The 18,860-nt window shown below is 38.0% G+C and overlaps 1 protein-coding gene across 1 annotated transcript in view; it reads left to right on the top strand.

Moving 5' to 3' along the window:
* The window catches only part of LOC129722080 (BMP-binding endothelial regulator protein), a 145,058-nt gene extending 137,673 nt beyond the window's left edge, over positions 1–7,385 (top strand). The window contains exons 6-7 of the mRNA XM_055675312.1: positions 2,211–2,650; positions 2,713–7,385. Coding sequence (XP_055531287.1) covers positions 2,211–2,650; positions 2,713–3,855 — 1,583 coding nt within the window. The 3' untranslated portion in view covers positions 3,856–7,385. The remainder of the gene's footprint in view (positions 1–2,210; positions 2,651–2,712) is intronic.
* The last annotated feature ends 11,475 nt before the right edge of the window (positions 7,386–18,860 follow it).

Raw genomic sequence — 18,860 nt, forward strand, 5'->3', positions numbered from 1 at the left:
AACCTATTTCCGTGTCATTTAAGAGTAGTGAAATCTTTCCTTCCCTTCGATAGCAGCAGTGTTGATGACAACATAAAGTAAAATATTATCTCAATACGCCGTCCTGCTTTTAAACCATCGGTCCTTAGCATAAAGATGTCCAAAAACAAGAAATGGTCATGCACTGTTTTGCTACAAATATATTACTTTTCAGCTTCTCATCTGAAACACATTTTTTTTAATGTTTTAATTGTTGCTCAAAACACGATTTTCACCGTAAATAAATATTACGTCAAATATTACTAAGAGTAGTTCTTGCAAACTGATTGCTTCCGATTGCACAGATAACGGAAGCAAATCTAAAAAGACTCTGCTATCTCATTTGCATTATTTATCGCGATATCATTAGCCTGTTATTTAATTTTATAGACAAAATTCTTTTCTCATTTTTCTTTGCTTTATCATCTGCGCTGAGCGCGACGCTCATATATATCTCGGCATTGAGGGATACCACAACAGAGCGCCACTTTGAACGCTTGTACAGCTTTCAATTTATGTGCTATCATAATTCACACGCTAATTATCAAACGCCTTCCGCACGACGCGCGCGGTCGGAATGGAAAATTTTGAAACAATATTTACTAACCGATCGCGCGTTGCGACGCGATTGCCCCAGCATGTGGGATTCCATAGATTACCAAAAAATATGACTTTATTTTTATATGCTGCTAAGTTATTTACTATCGGCAGAAAAAAGGTGTTGTACGAACCATGGCATGGAAATTGGTTCTTAAGGCAAGCGCTGCTGTGGCAAATAAACTTTATTGTCGTACACACCGGGAAGCCACATAGTTAATCCGCATCGGAATGAACGATCGACCATTTCGAGTGGCTCTGATCTGTATCAAGCTCAGGGCACGTATTAGAAAACTACCTAAGGTCGAGTTATAATGAACTGATAATGCTTTATGACAAAAATATACACAGAGAAACAACAAAAAATCATACGTACTACATTTAGAACACGAAGAAATGATCAGCATCAGAAGCAAAATTAGTTTGTTGCACAGTTTTCATATACAGCCAAAGGATTCTGAGCTACAATAATTGAATAGCGTGTATGCAAAAATGCTGCAACTATTCATGTAATACGTCTGCAGTTTTTGCAAAGCTTCACTTATTTTCATATCATTTTAACTGGAAAAATTAAAATGTAGAATTATCGTATAGTTATGTTTCGCAAACTCGTCACTGTAAGTTATACCTAGGTACATACTTTTTTCTCATAGACTCTGTTTCAAATCACAACAAATATATTTACTACTTCTTCTTATAATTTATTATTCACCAACCAAAACAATGTTGCCATAGGAACATAATCTTTGCAATACATCAAATAAAATGTTTTTCCTGCTTTATCGCAGTTGTAAAAATCACTCTTTCGGTTGTTCCGCTCTCCAAACTTTGTTTCGGAGCACGTTTCCGCGACCTTGATAAACTCTTCACAGCCCAGCCACGAATCAATTTCAAAATGCGACGATGATGATTGATTACCGTATGCCCGCGAAACGTTAATAGTTTCAAATCAGCTCAGCCCACGCTTTTTGGCAGACCAGAGAATGGCGGAGCGTCGTATACGTCACAGTTCTACGAGATATACACAAATAAAAACAACAGGACACTGGATGACTCGTAAAATATTTTTCAATGCTTCCCAAAGGCGTGGAGACGCTGTCTGGAAATTTGGTTCATTGCCGAATCGAACTAAATGACAAAAAAGTAGTTCTGTTTGCAATTCCATTTTAATAAAGTTCTTTTTGTTTCATGCCTTTTGTCTTTTCTTTTCAATAGGGAAGCTTTTCCCCATCCCAATATAAACTAACTTGCATCGATTGTTTTGCTTTGTTGTCAACTCATTATTGGTTTCGTTTGAGGGTGAAAGTAAAATGTAAAGCATTAGCACAAACATTAGTCAGTGAGTAACCGCCCAACTATTTTGAAACGGATCGGATCGAACTAAGCGCTGCTGTAAAGTGGTTTCAAATTCTAACTGACTTCGAATTTTGAACGTATACTAGCTTCTGTCTACTAAGCGGCACTTTGAGTTCGTATTGCTAGCTTCTACCACACAGTGCAATTTATCAACTGATTTCGGTGCATTAAATACTTTAAATCAATTTATCTGAACAACTCACCTATCTTGCATTACGTTTTTTTTTCTCGTTTTTCAGGCTGCCAACTCAACGGTCAGCAAGTGACAGGGGAGGCCACCTTAAGCGAGGATCCATGTGTCAAATGCACCTGCGACGGGCAGAAGCTGACCTGCATGAAAAAATCCTGTCCAGTGTTGCAATGTCCTGCTTCGAAGCAGATACGCTATCCCGGAGAATGTTGTGCCCGTTGCAAGGAACGAAGGGAAGAAATGAAACGGAACCTTCAAACGCATTGCATCATTGGAAAGGCCGTCCATCTACACGGAAAAACATACCCAGCCGATCAATGTGCGACGTGTGAGTGCCGCAACGGAACGTCGTATTGCGAGAAAAACACCTGCCCTCTGCTAGAATGTGCCGTAGAAGATCAAACCCAGGGACTTGCTGATTGTTGCCCGTCATGTCCTATGCAAGCGGAGGTTAAATCCACATGCAGTGTTAGGGGGAAGGTGTACCAGGTAAGCTTGGAACTATCATTAAATAAAAAAAAATTATTGAGAATAAAACACCAATTTTTCAGAACGGCGAAACCTGGAGTTTGAATGCATGTGCTTCCTGCGAATGTCGTTCTGGAGAGGTTCGTTGTGCGAAAATCCAATGCCCGAAACCAAAGTGTAAGCCTAACGAAACTTTGGTTACTCCGAAGGGAGAATGCTGTCCTAAGTGCGTCGAGAGTCCGGGTGTTTGTACGGTTTTTGGCGATCCACACTATAAAACATTTGACGGGAACTTCTACAGCTTCCAGGGATCCTGTAAGTACCGACTAACGGGCGACTGCAGGGATCATAGTTTCTCGATCAGGGTTACTAATGACGCGCGACTTACCAAGTCATCTTCGTGGACTAAAACCGTCACTCTGAAATTGGCCAACATTAAGGTGAATCTCGGACAGAAAATGCGGATTAAGGTTAACGGAACGAAAGTAGATTTACCTTACAAGCTGGAAAACATGCTGGAAGTTTACAAAAGTGAGGAAGGCACCGAAGTGATTGTGGCTACCGAATTGGGTATCAAACTAACCTGGGATGGCAGTAACTTTATACAGGTCGAAGTTCCTACTATTTATAAAAACAAATTGTGTGGATTGTGCGGAAACTACAACGGTGTATTTCGGGATGATCTGGTGTCGAGAACCGGTGTCAACATGACGGATAACGTATGGAAATTTGCACAGTCGTGGGCGGTTGGTGGAGAGAAAGTCTGCACACGACCGAGGAAGAAGGAACTTGCCGCTAAAAATGCTCAGTGCAAAACCAAAAAGTTTTTCACTTTCTGCAAAATCCTGAAAACAGATGTCTTCGGAAGCTGTAACTCTCAGCTGAACCCGGAGCATTACTTCGAATCATGTAAGTTTGATATGTGCGAGTGTCCTCACAAGCAGTGCTACTGCGACAGTTTAGCGGCTTACGCTCATGAGTGCCAACGACAAGGTATAAGACTTCCCAATTGGAGGCGAGAAACCAACTGTTATCCAAACGCAACCAATTCTTTGATTTCTCCGCATCACCACCTGCTGATGCAACAGCAGCCAGCTCTACGTGGTAAACAACAGAACAAAAATGCAATTGTCCGGCCTAGCCAGCGACATCGGAAGAAACAGCGGAGACCAAAACTTTTGCCGGATCCGGTCAGCCGAAAAGCTCCACCCCCCTTGTATTCATAGATGGTTCAAGCAACATGACCAACAAGTAGGTTACGCGCTGGTATCGCGTGAGTAATACAGTAAAACCGACTAGTGACGATGAAACGTGTGAGTTACAGCAGGATGGAATCAACTCAATGAGAGATCGAATGATTGCGAGGCCATTTTGAACCGCTGTTTACAACCTAGAAAAAAACGCTTTTTCTTTTCTAATAAGTTTGTATCAGCGATTTTAACTTAATAATTCCCACGCGTAACTTATTGCTTTTGACCAGCCTAGTTGCATAAGACAGACTTTGTAGTACAGTTTTATAGTTGTATTTGTTTTGACAATTGAATGCCAAAAGAAGTGATGCAAAGCGAACGAAACTCACTAGCCCGTACAAATCGTTCTCGTTTTGTAAATATAGCTTTTAGTTTTGCTAGACGAAAATCTCATCCTATTTGCGGGGATTATCGACATTTTTTTTTTTTTTTGTACATTTGTCTCATTGTAGTTAGTGCGGTTTTTTATTCACCTATTTCTATTGTATTAGTGTACAGTTTATGATTAGATGTTGCTAAATTTCATCAGTATTTATTATTCACCGAACAACTTAAAGTAAGCTTTACGTTAAATCATTGCCTCTGATTATACTTTAAAAAAATACCTTATTGGTGCGGTATGTCGAGAAATGTACTGATTCGTAATTTGTGGTACCTCAACTATCTCATTCGCAAGAGTTCTGCAGCAGGTACACAACAAACCTTTGTTTCTAAATTTTGCAAATAACCAATCGAAAATAGGTTGGATTCCTGTAGCACAATTTTTTTCAACTTGTTTCACGACTTTTTAATCGGTAGTAACTTTCATGAAAAAAAATTTGTAGTCACCATGCAACTCCATTAAATATAGTTTAGTCAACGTTCACTGAAAAATATAACGCGTCGAATAAGGTCCAAGTAACCACGAACACGGAGTGCTTTCTAGTGTCAAAATTGTCAATAATGTTTTTGAGTGCCGAATGGTTTCAAAATCGTCAGATAAAAAATTGAATAGGGCGATTTTCGAATTCTAGAAATGGTGAGTTAATTTTAAATGTATTTTGTTACTTAGTCCGAAACATTTGTTAATTTTTTCTAAGCAAAAGTAATTTCAAAAAGAATACCAGGTGACTGTTTGTATATCTCACAAGAAAACATCTTTTCTAAAATTATCCAATTTGTGGTTATGTCTAAATTCTATCCTTTTAACGTGAACCGCTCGATAATCGCCCGGTATCTAATTAATCGGAAATCGTTTATACAGAAGTAAACAATATTACGTACCTTATGAGATAGATTGCAATCCCTTTTCTGCGAAACCAAAAATCACTCCACATTGTTATGTTTGAGGTGTATCAAAACATCAATTTTAAACTGTGAATCTTCACCTCCGGCAAGCCAGCGCATCAGTGCAGTGTGTGAATTTATAAACAAATCACCGCACCTCGCGAAGCCGGCGCGGCAGACCGCCAACAATTCGGCGCTGCCAGCATGACTCAGGGGGCGTTTTGCTAATGATTTTCCCGCACCAAATTGTGGCCAACTTCGAGCGGCGAATCGTACGCAGCTCAAAGTCCATTTCACCACTTCCGACAGGTTTATTTGCCGCCGCCGTCTGGCGCTGGGAGTTTAACAAAAAAAGTGAAACCGACACCCGCCAACAGGTGTTCTGTGTTACTCAAGTGCTGTTCTTTCGAAAACCAGTGCTCCAGTTTCTGCAATTGGGATGAAGGAAAACAATTAATTACAGGCAAACAGACAGTCTCTCGGTATTTGTTGTTACAGTTTATAACAAATTGAACATCTTTCTCGCAACTCCAATGAAACATGTTTTATTTATGACATGAGTTGGTAGATTTTTATTTATACATGTCATGTAGTTTAATACATTCGAAGCTTGCAATTCATAGTTCTGATTTAACTATCAGTAACTTGAGCAGTATTCATTTATATAGCAATCTAAAATATTTTTTGTTCACAGAAAGCTCACATGACACGGTTTAAATGTTTAAATTTCATTAGACCAACAACAAATACACTGTTGTTGTCTCTAAATTCGTATGCTAAGTGTAAAAATGAGAATTGTTTTTGAAATATTGCTAAATTTCAATATATGAATCAATATATTTCTCGATAGACAGCACCATACAGGTAAACGAATGTTACTTACATGAGAGTAAGAATCATACAAAAAGTATTATTACCTGACAAAAATAGCACAATTTTTATTTTGTTCTATGCGCTTAGCAATTTTGCAAAATTATATCACAGTGTAGTAGAAAAACAACAGCAGAAAACTAGCATATAGGAAAATCAGAATAAGTCAATAACTGAAAATTACCGCTAAACCGAAAGAAAACTTGTTAGCTCTCTCTCAAATTTGTAACTAAAATACCAGACCATACTACGTCGAAACAAATATACATCCCACATGCAGCAGAAAAACAAGTATTAAACGAATCACTGCGGCGAATTTCCGACAACAAAATTTGCTGCAAAACACCGAACTCAAATCAAATTCGAAACGTGAGCAACTTTCACATTCCATTTAATTTCTTGCAGTCATACGTATACAATTAAAACTTTAGGATAACACAAATGTGAGAACAAAAAAAAACTCAAATATTCTTCGGACAATAAGAAATCGTAAAATTTAAGACTCATATACCAGTAAACAACCAGATACGAAAAAAATCCCAGTGATCCTTCATAATGATCAACAGTGAATGTAAACTCAGCACAACGAAATCATCCAAGATTGATCTATATACAGAGCGTCAACAAATCAGTCAGATTCAACCTTCCAACTTACAAAAAAAGGCTTAAGTTGCTATTTACCATTGCAGACAATAAAAAAACAAGCGCACAATCAATAAATAATGTAAATTGCCAGTTAATGTTTACCAGCCCTCGTCGTCATCGTCGTCGTAATTTTACTAGAATAGAACCAGCAATCATCACACAAACATCTGCACCCATACAAACACATGCACACTACCCCTTAGCCAAACAGTTTATTTAAACTAGAAGCGACAACAACAGAAGTAAACAACTATTGATTCCGAAAAGGAAAACGCGATTAAATTCTTATCTAAATGAATCTAGTTTGCTTTCCAGATCTATCGGTAGCAAGTGACGATTCGAGCAACGTAAAAATGATCTCTTGATATAAAACAATGTAATATGTTTAGTGAATGCCTACAAAACTCTAGTAATTTAAGTGAGAGCCGGAATGAAAACAGAAAAGAGTGTCAGAACAGCAGAAAGGATATGTTTATATAAGTCTTTGCTGTTTCAATGTTTGTTGTAATTGATAAAAAAAAAATCAGGTGTTTATAGGTAAAAACACTCTCACACACACTATACCAGCAGATTGGGTGGAACTGGAAAAAGGGAAAACCAACGAGCGAAGATAAGCGGAAGAAATAAAACTACCTACCGTGGTTTAGAATTTATTAGTAAACGCGATTGCATTGTTCCTATGTTATATTTGTGCGCCAAGAATATAAAAGTAATTGGAGCCAGCAGAGCTGCAATTTGAATGAATGGAAAACTGAAAGAAACTGCATTAAAAATAAATAGTTGATGAGCAGTGAATAATAAAGAAACGAGTAGTATTTATAACCCGAACAAAAATTCTTTTCTACTGAGACTAGTAATTAATATCTCATTCTGTGTTTTGAAACCTTTTTGGGCTTCTTCGAATATGAGCAAAATTTAACATTTCTACATTTGCAATACACGACAACATGGTATGAAATATAAATACAAAAAAATATTTATGAAATTTTGTTAATTTTTCCAAGTTATTCCGAATAGAAAAGCGAGTGCCTGGTTGTACACCTCACAAGAAAACATTGTCCTGCAATTTCCAATTTGTGGTTATGTCTAAACTCTATTTTATTAACGTGAACCATTCAATATTCGCCCAGCAGCTAACTAATCGGGAATCGTTAAATGTGCAATATAGCACCTGTACCTGCTCGTACGCACTCCAAGTAAGTTGAAGCATACAAGGGAAAAAAATCGGGGTTCGTTTAACCCTTAAAGGCGCACGACGTTTAAAAATCATCTGAAAACATAAAATCTATGTTTAACAGATTTACTGCCTTAAAACTAACCAATATGCATAAAAAAATTGAAAGATTTACTTATTAATGTGCAAATATTATCATGTTGTTTTTAAACAACACTGTGACTTTATCGCAGAATAAAGTCTAAACAATTACTTTTGTTAATAGTAACTTTAAACTTGACCTTTTGTTAGTATAATTACCGATAATTCAGACATTTTCACTAACCCCTAACCTTATTTTAAAATTTATTTTCAAAGACAGTCACCACCAGTCGGAAATCTCGCCATGTTTTTTCGTTTCCGAAATTTTGACAGCAAAAATAAAAACAAAACATTCGAATACAGTACTTCCAGCTGTTCAGTTTTCTTCGTTAGAGTCTAGAGAGCTGTTCTAATGAATTATATTTCTGAAAAATACTAAAAAACGTATATTTTAAAACGTTTTTAGTAATGTTGTTTCAAAACAACATTGCGCATTTAGGGGTTAAACAGATATAAACAATCACGTAAGGTATCGGCACTTTTATAGTCAGGTTTGTTCTATTATCATCCAACAATAATAGAAACGATACCCTTCGCGGCTGTGTCCCTGTTAGGGGCGGCGTACCACAGCGTCTAACCCGGAGCGGGCAGCTGAATCATGAAATGATTGCTTGCTCGAGAACTACAGCTCAGCAGGGAGTCGAAATCGCAGCAATTCAAGAGGTTCGATGGCCAAATTTTGAAAGAAGCGAATTCCGTGCAGTAGACCCTATTGCAACTATTTCTAGTTCCACGTCTACTTCAGTGGCGCCAAAGCAGCAGAACGGGGCGTCGGTTTCGTAGTGCTGGAAGGCAGAAAACAAGAGTCATCCGGTGGAGGCCCGAAGATGACCGTTAATGTTCAGGTCTCATATGCCCAATCAACAAGGAGGGCCATCGACTGGATTGTTGCAACTATCGAGGCACTACGTTACTCGACTTCGCCGGCGAATACCTCGCTGGTTTTCGGCAAGGGCGCTCCACGATGGATTACTTAAGGTCTAAACACAATGGATACGTTGCGGCTGCGTTTGCGGCAATTTGACAATTAGCCCATACATTTTCTGTCAAATTAACGTTAACGCAACGCAAACGTATCCATAAGGCAATCCACGGGTGACGTTTCTTTGCTTGTACTTTTTTTATTGTTGCTGTTTTTCAAGCTGCAAAACCAAAACATGACCAAAACAGAAATCTTGTAATGTCGGCAATAATATCAAAAGTGATTTTTTATTGTTGTATTTAGGATTGGCACTCGCGATACTAGCTACCGATCGAATAACATTTGTTTTTCACGCTTCTGAATCCGGATTGCATCCAAGTTGAGACCGATCGAACATACATAAAGCTGTCATGAGTTGAAAACAGACTGAAATCAGCTGATCGCAACTGTCTCATGGATTGCCTTATTGTGTTTGGGTCTTTACTGTTCAACATCGCGGTCCAGTACGAAGAGGAAACACGAAAGACCACGGGGGGTATAAAAAGTGATGAAAACATGACCCCGTGGTTTAGGAACGGCCCCTATCGACCCTAGAGCCGTGGAGAAGGCCTTAAGACCTTTCAAAAGGAAAGCTTTGGTCTTATCATTAACTCTGCCAAAACAAAGTACATACTAGTTGACAGGAATCGTGACAGTTCCGGTGGTGTTGGCGCTGAAGTGGTTATTGATGAGAAAAGATTTGAAGCGGTTGAAGAATTTGTCTTGGTAAGCTTGTGAAAACGATATGAGCCGTGAAGTCCCTCTCCTAGGTTGAGGGGCTTGACGGTTTTGCAATTAGTAATGTCTGGTTAAAATTCGCGAACTAACATACTCTTTTCGTTTATGTATTATACAAGCTATATCCAGGATAATAAGGCAGATGCTAGTTGCAAAACACCTCATACCTTCTTTGAAAAAACTTTGATGGGCTTTTCGGTTGCAATCATAATAAGGAAGCAACAAAATTTAACCTAATGACATACTGCATGACCATTGTAAAATAATTTTAAAGTCTATAAAGCTTATTACATTCTACATTGCAACAGCCGTAATAGAGTGAATGTTAACGACAATGATTGGGTGAAATGTTTGAGTCATTTAACACTTTGATGAAAGGTCAGATTGAAGAAATCAGAAGAAAGAATTATAAGTATCCCGTTAGACTTTACTAGAAATTTGAGAAATAAATATTGAAATTCAGTCCGCGCAAATACGTATTTCGACTGTGACATACAGTCATCATCAGTGCTTATGTGCAGAGTCTATGTGTATATAGAGTCGCGCGAAGAAAAAATCTATCGTTTTGGCAGCACAGTTTTTGTGCCGTTTGTTGCCAAGAACTATACAGTTCTGTTTTTCACCATGCATAAGCGAATATCATTTTTTGAAATGTTTCACAAGGTACACAGTTTTGAAAGATTACACCGGTGATGTTTTTGACGTGGGACTACGTCTTTGTTTACTATACTGGGATGCATTCTGTAAAATTGGAAATGAAACTAGCAAATGTTGCGTCAGATTTCAAACGTTAATAACAGCATAACCACATGACGGATAACAATAACCAATATGTTGTTGGATAGATAAAATGTGTAACAATTTTGTAATATGCTAGTTATCACTCAAATTTAATTGCTGAGCTGTAAAATTGATAAAAAGTTTCAATGACAAATTTACGCGAACAATGAACCAATTACATGCGAGCATTCCTAGCACAGACGACGTGAATGGACACCATTCGTTCCCTGTGATATTCTCTGTACCAATATCGAAATAAAAATTGACAGAGTCACCCCGTCCCAATAGGTCGACTAATTTTTGCTTCCATGACCTTAGGCTAACATGATGTCTCGAAGGTAAAAGTTTTCCTAAAAGTTTGAAACAAACCCCATTCTTGAACAATTTCTAAACCTGCTTTTAAAACCTAATAAAAACTGATGTCTTGAAAGAAAACATGCCGGTGAAAGCAACAATACCAGTGGAGTAAAGAACCGCAGGTCTCTCGTCGTCTATGACTGCAGCGGTACTCTTCGTTTCGTACATTCAGCGGTACACTTCTATTCGTACTGCAGCGGTACTTTTCGTATTGCAGTGGTACACTTTTGTTCGTACATTCTTATTCGTGTACAATCGAGGAAAAACTACAATGCTGTTGTTGATGGTGATTGAAGCTTTATCTAATAAATATGATTGCCATAAATTACTCAACAAGAATTGTAAATTTTTGCAACGGATATTTATTTAATTTTATTTTCGATATTCACTAAATAATCGTTACCGGATAGTATCGAAAGAGTAAATTCCCAAATATACACATTCATAAAAGAGTAAGAACCTGCAAATGTGAATTTGTGAATTTTTGGTTTATTCACTAAGATTCATTCAGAATCTCTTTTTATATTTCAAAATTGTTAGATGATATATTATTATTCTAAGCTTTTCCATAATGAACGTATATTAGACGTCATCGTAATACAGCGAATGTAGTTCTAGGCAAATGAAAAAAATTGTCAAACAAAAAACAAAAATGGAATTGTTGATTGTAACGATTTTTTGTTGGAACTTGTTATTAATTTTGTTTACCATATCTTCTTCTGTTCGCCAATTAATGAACCTTTGTAAGGTCTTCCATAATATTTTGAAAGTAAGATAGATTTGATTTAATCGGAGTTTAATAAGACAAAACCTTTCATTATGATAACGTCAGTATTATTGGATTTGGTTTTTGAGGATATAGAGTTAATTCTGACTTTGACGCATTACGCGAAATTCTTGGTGCTTCTTCAACAAGCACGATATGCTTGTGCCTTGTCAAATACATGTTGTTTGAACAAAAAAATACTACAGGCATAATATCGTCAGATATAAACGATATTCTTTCGAGTGTTGTTGAATATATTTTAAAAATTGATTTCCAGGGGAGGCTGAAAATAAAAATACGTACAGTCGCTGAGCAAACACATTGATTCTGTCTGCAGACTCTGTATATTTTGTAACAAAAAATCCCCTAATTACAGTGTTTAGTCCCACGTCTCCATTTCATACAACCCTAGGGCTGTATACCTTGTAGTATTGTTAAATTTAAGTAAACCAGTGTACAGGTTTAATGTTGGATTAAAATGTGTAAGTAAAACATCGGAAAAACACATATTCTTTATTACGCTCAATTACAACACTTTTCATCCACTCCTAACATGATCACCTTGTTTATTTACATTGCTCGATTGGTACCCCCGTTTGACACTGATTTGGTTCCTTTGGTTTCATCTTTGCGGGACTCTTATTATAAACATAGACTCTGCTTATGTGGACTGGACCTGGGAGAGAGAAACAGATACGAAGCTGTGTAAGTGTCAAAATGAACCAGAATGAGCTGTCATCGACTGTCAATTTGAACCAAGGAAAAAAAGCATTTTTTGCGATGAGTATTGTTATAACTGATACAGTCGTCGTTCGCTAACTGCAACATGTTTACATTGCAGTTATCGAATGCTGTTCGATAACTGCAACACTTGACACATGCCAAAATTTAGAGGGGGGTCCGTCATTACCATTATTGTTTTCAATAATGTCGAAAAGTATTTTTTTAATGGAATAGTGGCAAAAAATAGCAGAAAACTAAAATAGGCAAGCTTTTTGATTAATCAATTTGATATTCATATTTCCGCATCATAATTTATTGCGTTTTAGTTACTACTTTACATAACCAATATGTAGGCGAAGATAAAGTTCATCACTACAGAAGATCATTTTACGAGACGTTTCTGAACTCAATTCATGAATGAAACTTTGACAAAAAGCTCGGAGCCGCTGACATAACGCAAGTAAAAGCAACATCAATGTCAGCAGGATCCATGACACCTATCAGTTCCTAAAATGGTCTTTTTAACGCTAGTTCACAAAATATTGTTTGTGATCTACTATGCACTGCCTCACTGAGTAGTGAGAGCTAGTCAAACAATGCACAAGGAATATTTTTTTCTCTTATTCGCGTTGACGGTGTTGCTGATATTAGTTTGGTTTTTGCATGCGAAAAAGAAGGAAGAAAATATTTTTGCTTTTGTCATCACGCACATTTTGACAATTACATATGAGTGTTCACGTACGTGCGAACAGCCTTCAAAATCTCTTTCAACGCGAATAACCCGAATAATAATTACGGAAAGTGAACCACATAACATGGTGATTTTGCTTCATTGATTAAGGGGTTATATATCTTTTTAGCTTTCAAAAAACCTAAAAAAAAATTGTTGCATTATCTTCAAATACAACATCTTGAGAACATTTTTACAAATTTTCATAAAGATCTGAGCAAAAGGAAGAAAGTTAGAGCGATTTGCAGGGCGCCTCGCCACGGCCGCATAAGCTAAACTTGAAACTTAACACGCGATTATCTCGGAATAGTGTTTTCCGAAAAATGACTTTGCCATAATCCTGATTGCGGGAAAACTACTGAACCGATTTCTTTCATCTTTTTTTTTAATTTTCGTTATTAAATTCACCGGTCCTTGAACAATCGCTTTTTGAAACATACAGTTACATTTTGCCGCAAAATAAAATTTAATGCAATTTTTAGCGCTCAAACGTGCATTTTTTGGGAAAAACGTTCCCATTTGCACTGAAAACAAAATACTCATAAAAGCGATCGTTCAAGGACACGGCACACTTCTAAACTAATGAAATAATATGAGTTTTTTGATTAAGGTTGACCCGCTGAGTCTCTATCAGGACGCCCATTACTCCAGTGATAATTGGTATATCTCAAAATCAAACGTATTTTTTTTTTTGTTGATAAACTGTACTTTCAGAAATATACCACTTTGATGCAATGAAAATGGTGCTATGCACTTAAAAATAAATTCAAACTTCCCTCATTTTTCTCGACCAAAAAGGTATATAACCCCTTAATAGTAGAGAACGAAGAGACAACAAGTAAACGAAATCGAAATGAAAAAGTCCTTTTGAAATGTTTCTACATATTCAACAATTTTCATTTTCGAATGCATTTAGAATCCCCCGCGAGATTTGTCACTTCAATGTCAAATATGACTTTGACTTCAGATTTGACGGATTTCGGTCCGATAACTGCAAAGTTGTTGCAGTTATCGGTCTTGCAGTTAAAAAGCGTTGCAGTTAAAAGACTTGCAGTTATCGAACGGCGACTGTACCTTTCAGTTAATCGAAAAAATGTTCATCACAAACAGGTTCTGCATTCATTGTCATTTCACAAAATATTTTGGTTTGTTTTTACGTGAAATAATAAATTTCATAAGCTTTATGTAATAATCATGCTAGCGTACTTCGATTATTAAACATGCACTTCTCTGGATTTAAGGCTTTGATTACATTTTCGAACATACTTCACTACGATCGAACTCAAAACTCTGAAAAAAGTTTTATGCAACGGCAAATTGAAAAAAAAACACAGACTCGAAAAATTCGTCTGTAAAATTTGCACGTTATTGGCGTTGAAAAAGATTTTGAGGGCTGTTCGCACTTATGTGAGCTCTCATATGTAATTGTCAAAATGTGCGTGATGACAAAAGCAAAAAATATTTCCTTCTTTCTTTTTCGCACGCAAAAACCAAACAAATATCAGCAACATTGTCAACGCGAATTCCTGATGTTCAGTCTTGTCCAGTCACTCATCACTGTGCATCTATCAACACATAAATTGCATCACATCAGTTTTGCCTTTTTGCCTTTCTCCTAGAAAGGTATAGCAACCACTGGAAAAACCAAAGGTATAAAAGTGGTCCCAATGGCCGAAAGTCATATACCACTCGATCCCTTTCGACGAACTGAGCCTTTTCTGTATGTATATATGCATATGTGTGTGTGTGTGTGTGTATGTGCAACTTTTTTTCTTACACACTTTTCTCAGAGATGGCTGGACCGATTTTCATAAAATTAATTGCAAATGAAAGGTGTAGTTGCGCCATAGGTTGCTATTGAATTTCATTGTAATCGGATTTTTAGTTTAGAGGCAATGTATTAAAATGTAAAAATCACGAAACATCAATATCTCAGAAACCACATAACTGATTTCAATAAAACTGGTTTCAAATGATTGGGCTGTCTCCAGAACCCTTAACTTTTGAATTTCGTTATGATTGAACATATGGTTCAAAAGTTATGTAAAGAAAAGTTATCCTGAGGTTGTTTAAACTCACTCATTTTTCTCAGAGATGGCTGAACCGATTTTAATAGAATCAGTGTCATATGGAAGGTCTTGTTACCCCATAAGACCCTATTGATTTTTTTTTGCTATCGGATTATTACTTTGAATGTTATGTTAAAAAATGTGAAATCCAGCTACGAAAAGAAACTTATTCCGAAGACTACTTAGACTCACTCACTTTTCTCAGAGATGGTTGAACCGATTTCCACAAAATTAGTGTCAAATGAAAGGTCTAGCTGCCTCATAACACCCTATTGAATTTTGCTGTAATCGGACTGTAACTTCATTTGTAATGTATCGAAATGTGAAAATCACGAAACTTCATTATCTTAGAAACTACACAACCGATTTGAACAATATTGATATCAGATGAGCGGGCTAGATAAGGGTTACCTGATGAATTATGATTGAACACGTGGTTTAAAAGTTTGGCTTCCCTATACATTCCCTTTTCATTTGATTATAATCGAACTTAAGCAATCGTTATGTATTAAATTGTTAAAACAACGAAAGTCTATTATCTCAAGTATTACACGACTTATTTGAACATAACTAGTGTCATACAAACGAGTCATCTCTCAAACTTACAAATATCAAACTTCATAACAATTTGATATGTGGTTCAAAAGTTTTGGAAAGAAATGAAATTCAAAGACTATTCAAAGCTATACCTGCTTTGATCGATATATATAGCCTCAACATGATTTAAATGTGGTATCGTACTATTTGAACGATGAAATTGTTCGAAATTCAGAGTCATTTCTTTTATTTCGCTATTTCTTAAGCACTAACATTACGTCAAATTTCATATTTCATACTTCAATTACCCCTGTAGGGGTTGTGATCGTCGGCTTTGCAGACGACATAACGCTGGAGGTTTACGGCGAGTCCATCGAGGAGGTCGAGTTGACGGCCGCGCACTGTATACGCAAGGTCGAGGACTGGATGCGCTCCAGGAAACTGGAGCTCGCGCATCATAAGACGGAGGTCACGGTTGTGAACAACCGTAAATCGGAGCAACAGGCGGTGGTCAGAGTCGGAGACTGCACCATCACCTCGAAGCGATCCCTGAAGCTCTTGGGGGTTATGGTGGACGACAAGCTCACGTTCGGGAGTCACGTCGACTATGCCTGTAAGAGGGCCTCATCGGCTATTGCAGCACTATCTCGTATGATGTCCAATAGCTCAGCGTACGGTGTCATACGATGCAATCTGTGTCTTGTCCGGCATGATGCCTATCAGCATCGCCATCAAGGAGGACAGAGAGTGTTTCGACCAACGTGACACAAGGGGCATACGAGGTACCAGAAGGTCATTCTCGATGCTCCGCTGGTAGCGGGAATGGTCCAACTCCACAAAGGGCAGATGGACGCACCGACTCATACCGGAGATATCCGGCTGGGTCGGGAGACGACATGGTGAAGTGAACTTCCACCTGACACAAATCCTGTCAGGCCATGGTTGTTTCAGGCAATATCTGCACAGGTTCGGACACGCGGTGTCCCCCATGTGTCCCGAGTGCGTGGAGGAGGAGGAGACTGCTGAGCATGTCTTCTTCGTATGCCCCCGTTTCGCAAGAGCGAGGAGCAACATGATGGCTGTGAGCGGGCCTGGCACTACTCCGGACAATCTAGTCCGGAGGATATGCGACGACCCGGACATCTGGAACGCGGTCTGTGCGGCCGCCTCTCAGATTGTTCTGGAGCTGCAACGTGTGTGGCGGGTCAACCACCAACACGCCAGTGGTAGCTAATTACCAGTCTCCAGGTAGTTAGCTAGGAGGTTATAAGAGTAAAGAGGATGCATCACGCACAAAAGCCACTCCCCGACGTAATACTTAACCGTCGTTCCGGGAAGACCAGGGCTGGAGACTGGAGGGGTTTTAGTGGGTCGGGACAGGGATCAGTAGGTGTCTGGGCGAGTGTAACTACCCCAGCATCTCTCCCCTAGTCTCATCCCCACACCCTGAGTTCTCTTCTCAGGTGTCTGTTTGCAGATTTCCCCGCCACCTTTAAAAAAAAAATACTTCAATTACAACATCAATATTTTAGAACCCAAAGAGTGAATATACCTTTATTGGATTTAAGCATTCATGTGAATTTATTTTTACAAATAATAAGTTTGAATGAGAAAGGCTGAGTCTGACCGCTAGGTGGATTAATTTAGGTTTTTTAGTAGGCATTGCGATGAGCAGAAAAAAATGCACAACCTTATTGAGCGGTGCCTTTGCGCGTATGGGGCGTGAAATATAACTACACATTTGAGTAGCCGAGCCAAAGCTGCGTGCTGTTCAATAAATTAACTGTGTCTGGGCTAAATTTATCATAGACCTACACCGTGATAATAACAAAAAACTCTGTGAGCATAACACAGTGAGCATAGCGCAGAGCCCTACGTAAACGCTACAGAATACTTTATTAAGAAAACAGCTACAAAAGTTTTCAACTAGCTAGAATTTTCATCATAGTGCCCTTATCAATGAGCAATAAATGTGCGCTATCTATATTTTATCAGTTGCAATCGAGAAAGTCTCTTTGCGGGAGCTTTATGCGCTTACTCTTCACAATACAAGCTTTCTGATGTTGCGTATTTTGCTTTCTTTACACAATGTGCATTTGCTTCCAGCGTGCGAAAAAAATAATCAACTCATCCGTTTTTTCAACATGCTTCGGTGTTCTGTGCAAATTATATGAGTCTCTTTGTTACACACGATGAGTATGCCAAGACTGCTGATGTTACTAAAAACTCTACTAACATCAGAGTCTATGTTTATAATATAGAGTCGCGCAAAGATGAAACCAAAGGAACCAAATCAGTGTCAAACGAGGGTACCAATCGAGCAACGTAAATAAACAAAGTGATAATGTTAGGAGTGGATGAAAAGTGTTGTAATTAAGCGTGATAAAGAATATTTGTTTTTCCGAAGTTTCAACTACACATTTTAATCCAACATTAAACCTGGAGTGGCATTGCGCAGCTCGATTCGAACGATTTTCGCTACTTTCGAGTAGGTCACAAACTGCCAGTTATGCTTTAAGCTTAAAATGAGCTGTCATAGTCATTTTTCCTGCGGCTCATCTAACGCGCAAAGTCGAAAAAAAAACATGAAAAACGAAACATAACGCCCCCCAGCGATCATTTAGTTTTGTTCGAGTTGCTCGAAACGAAATGCGCAATGTCACCCCTGTACACTGGTCAGTTTTTTGTTTTGTTTTGTTTTATAGAGGCTTTGCCTAATTTGGCATTCGCCTCACTGGTCAGTTAAATTTAACAAAACATCACCGGTGTAATCTTTCAAAACTGTGTACCTTGTGAAGAATATCAAAAAATGATATTCGATTATGCATGGTGAAAAACAGAACTGGCAACAAACAGCACAAAACCTGTGTTGCCGAAACGATAGATTTTTTTTTTGCGCGATTCTATATACACATAGACTCTGCCCAAGGGGATGGAAGCCCTATCTAAACTCTACACGTTTGACAGTAGCCAACATATCGGGGCTTTATTTAAAAATAAAGCCCCGAGGCAGGCGTCCAGCAAAACTTCCATATACTTTTCACTTTAGTCGGGAAGACTCTTCACTCATTCAACATAGAAAGAGATATCATGTTGCCATTCCCCTGACTTTGCCTAACATAAAAGCGATTGCGTTAATACTTCCTTCTGCTTTCGTGATAGAAGCATATGTTTTTAATGTCAAAATGATTTCTCAAATTTTCATGTTATAGAACTGGATATCA

The sequence above is a fragment of the Wyeomyia smithii genome, chromosome 2 (assembly GCF_029784165.1).
Source record: "Wyeomyia smithii strain HCP4-BCI-WySm-NY-G18 chromosome 2, ASM2978416v1, whole genome shotgun sequence".
In the NCBI taxonomy this organism is placed as follows: domain Eukaryota; kingdom Metazoa; phylum Arthropoda; class Insecta; order Diptera; family Culicidae; genus Wyeomyia; species Wyeomyia smithii.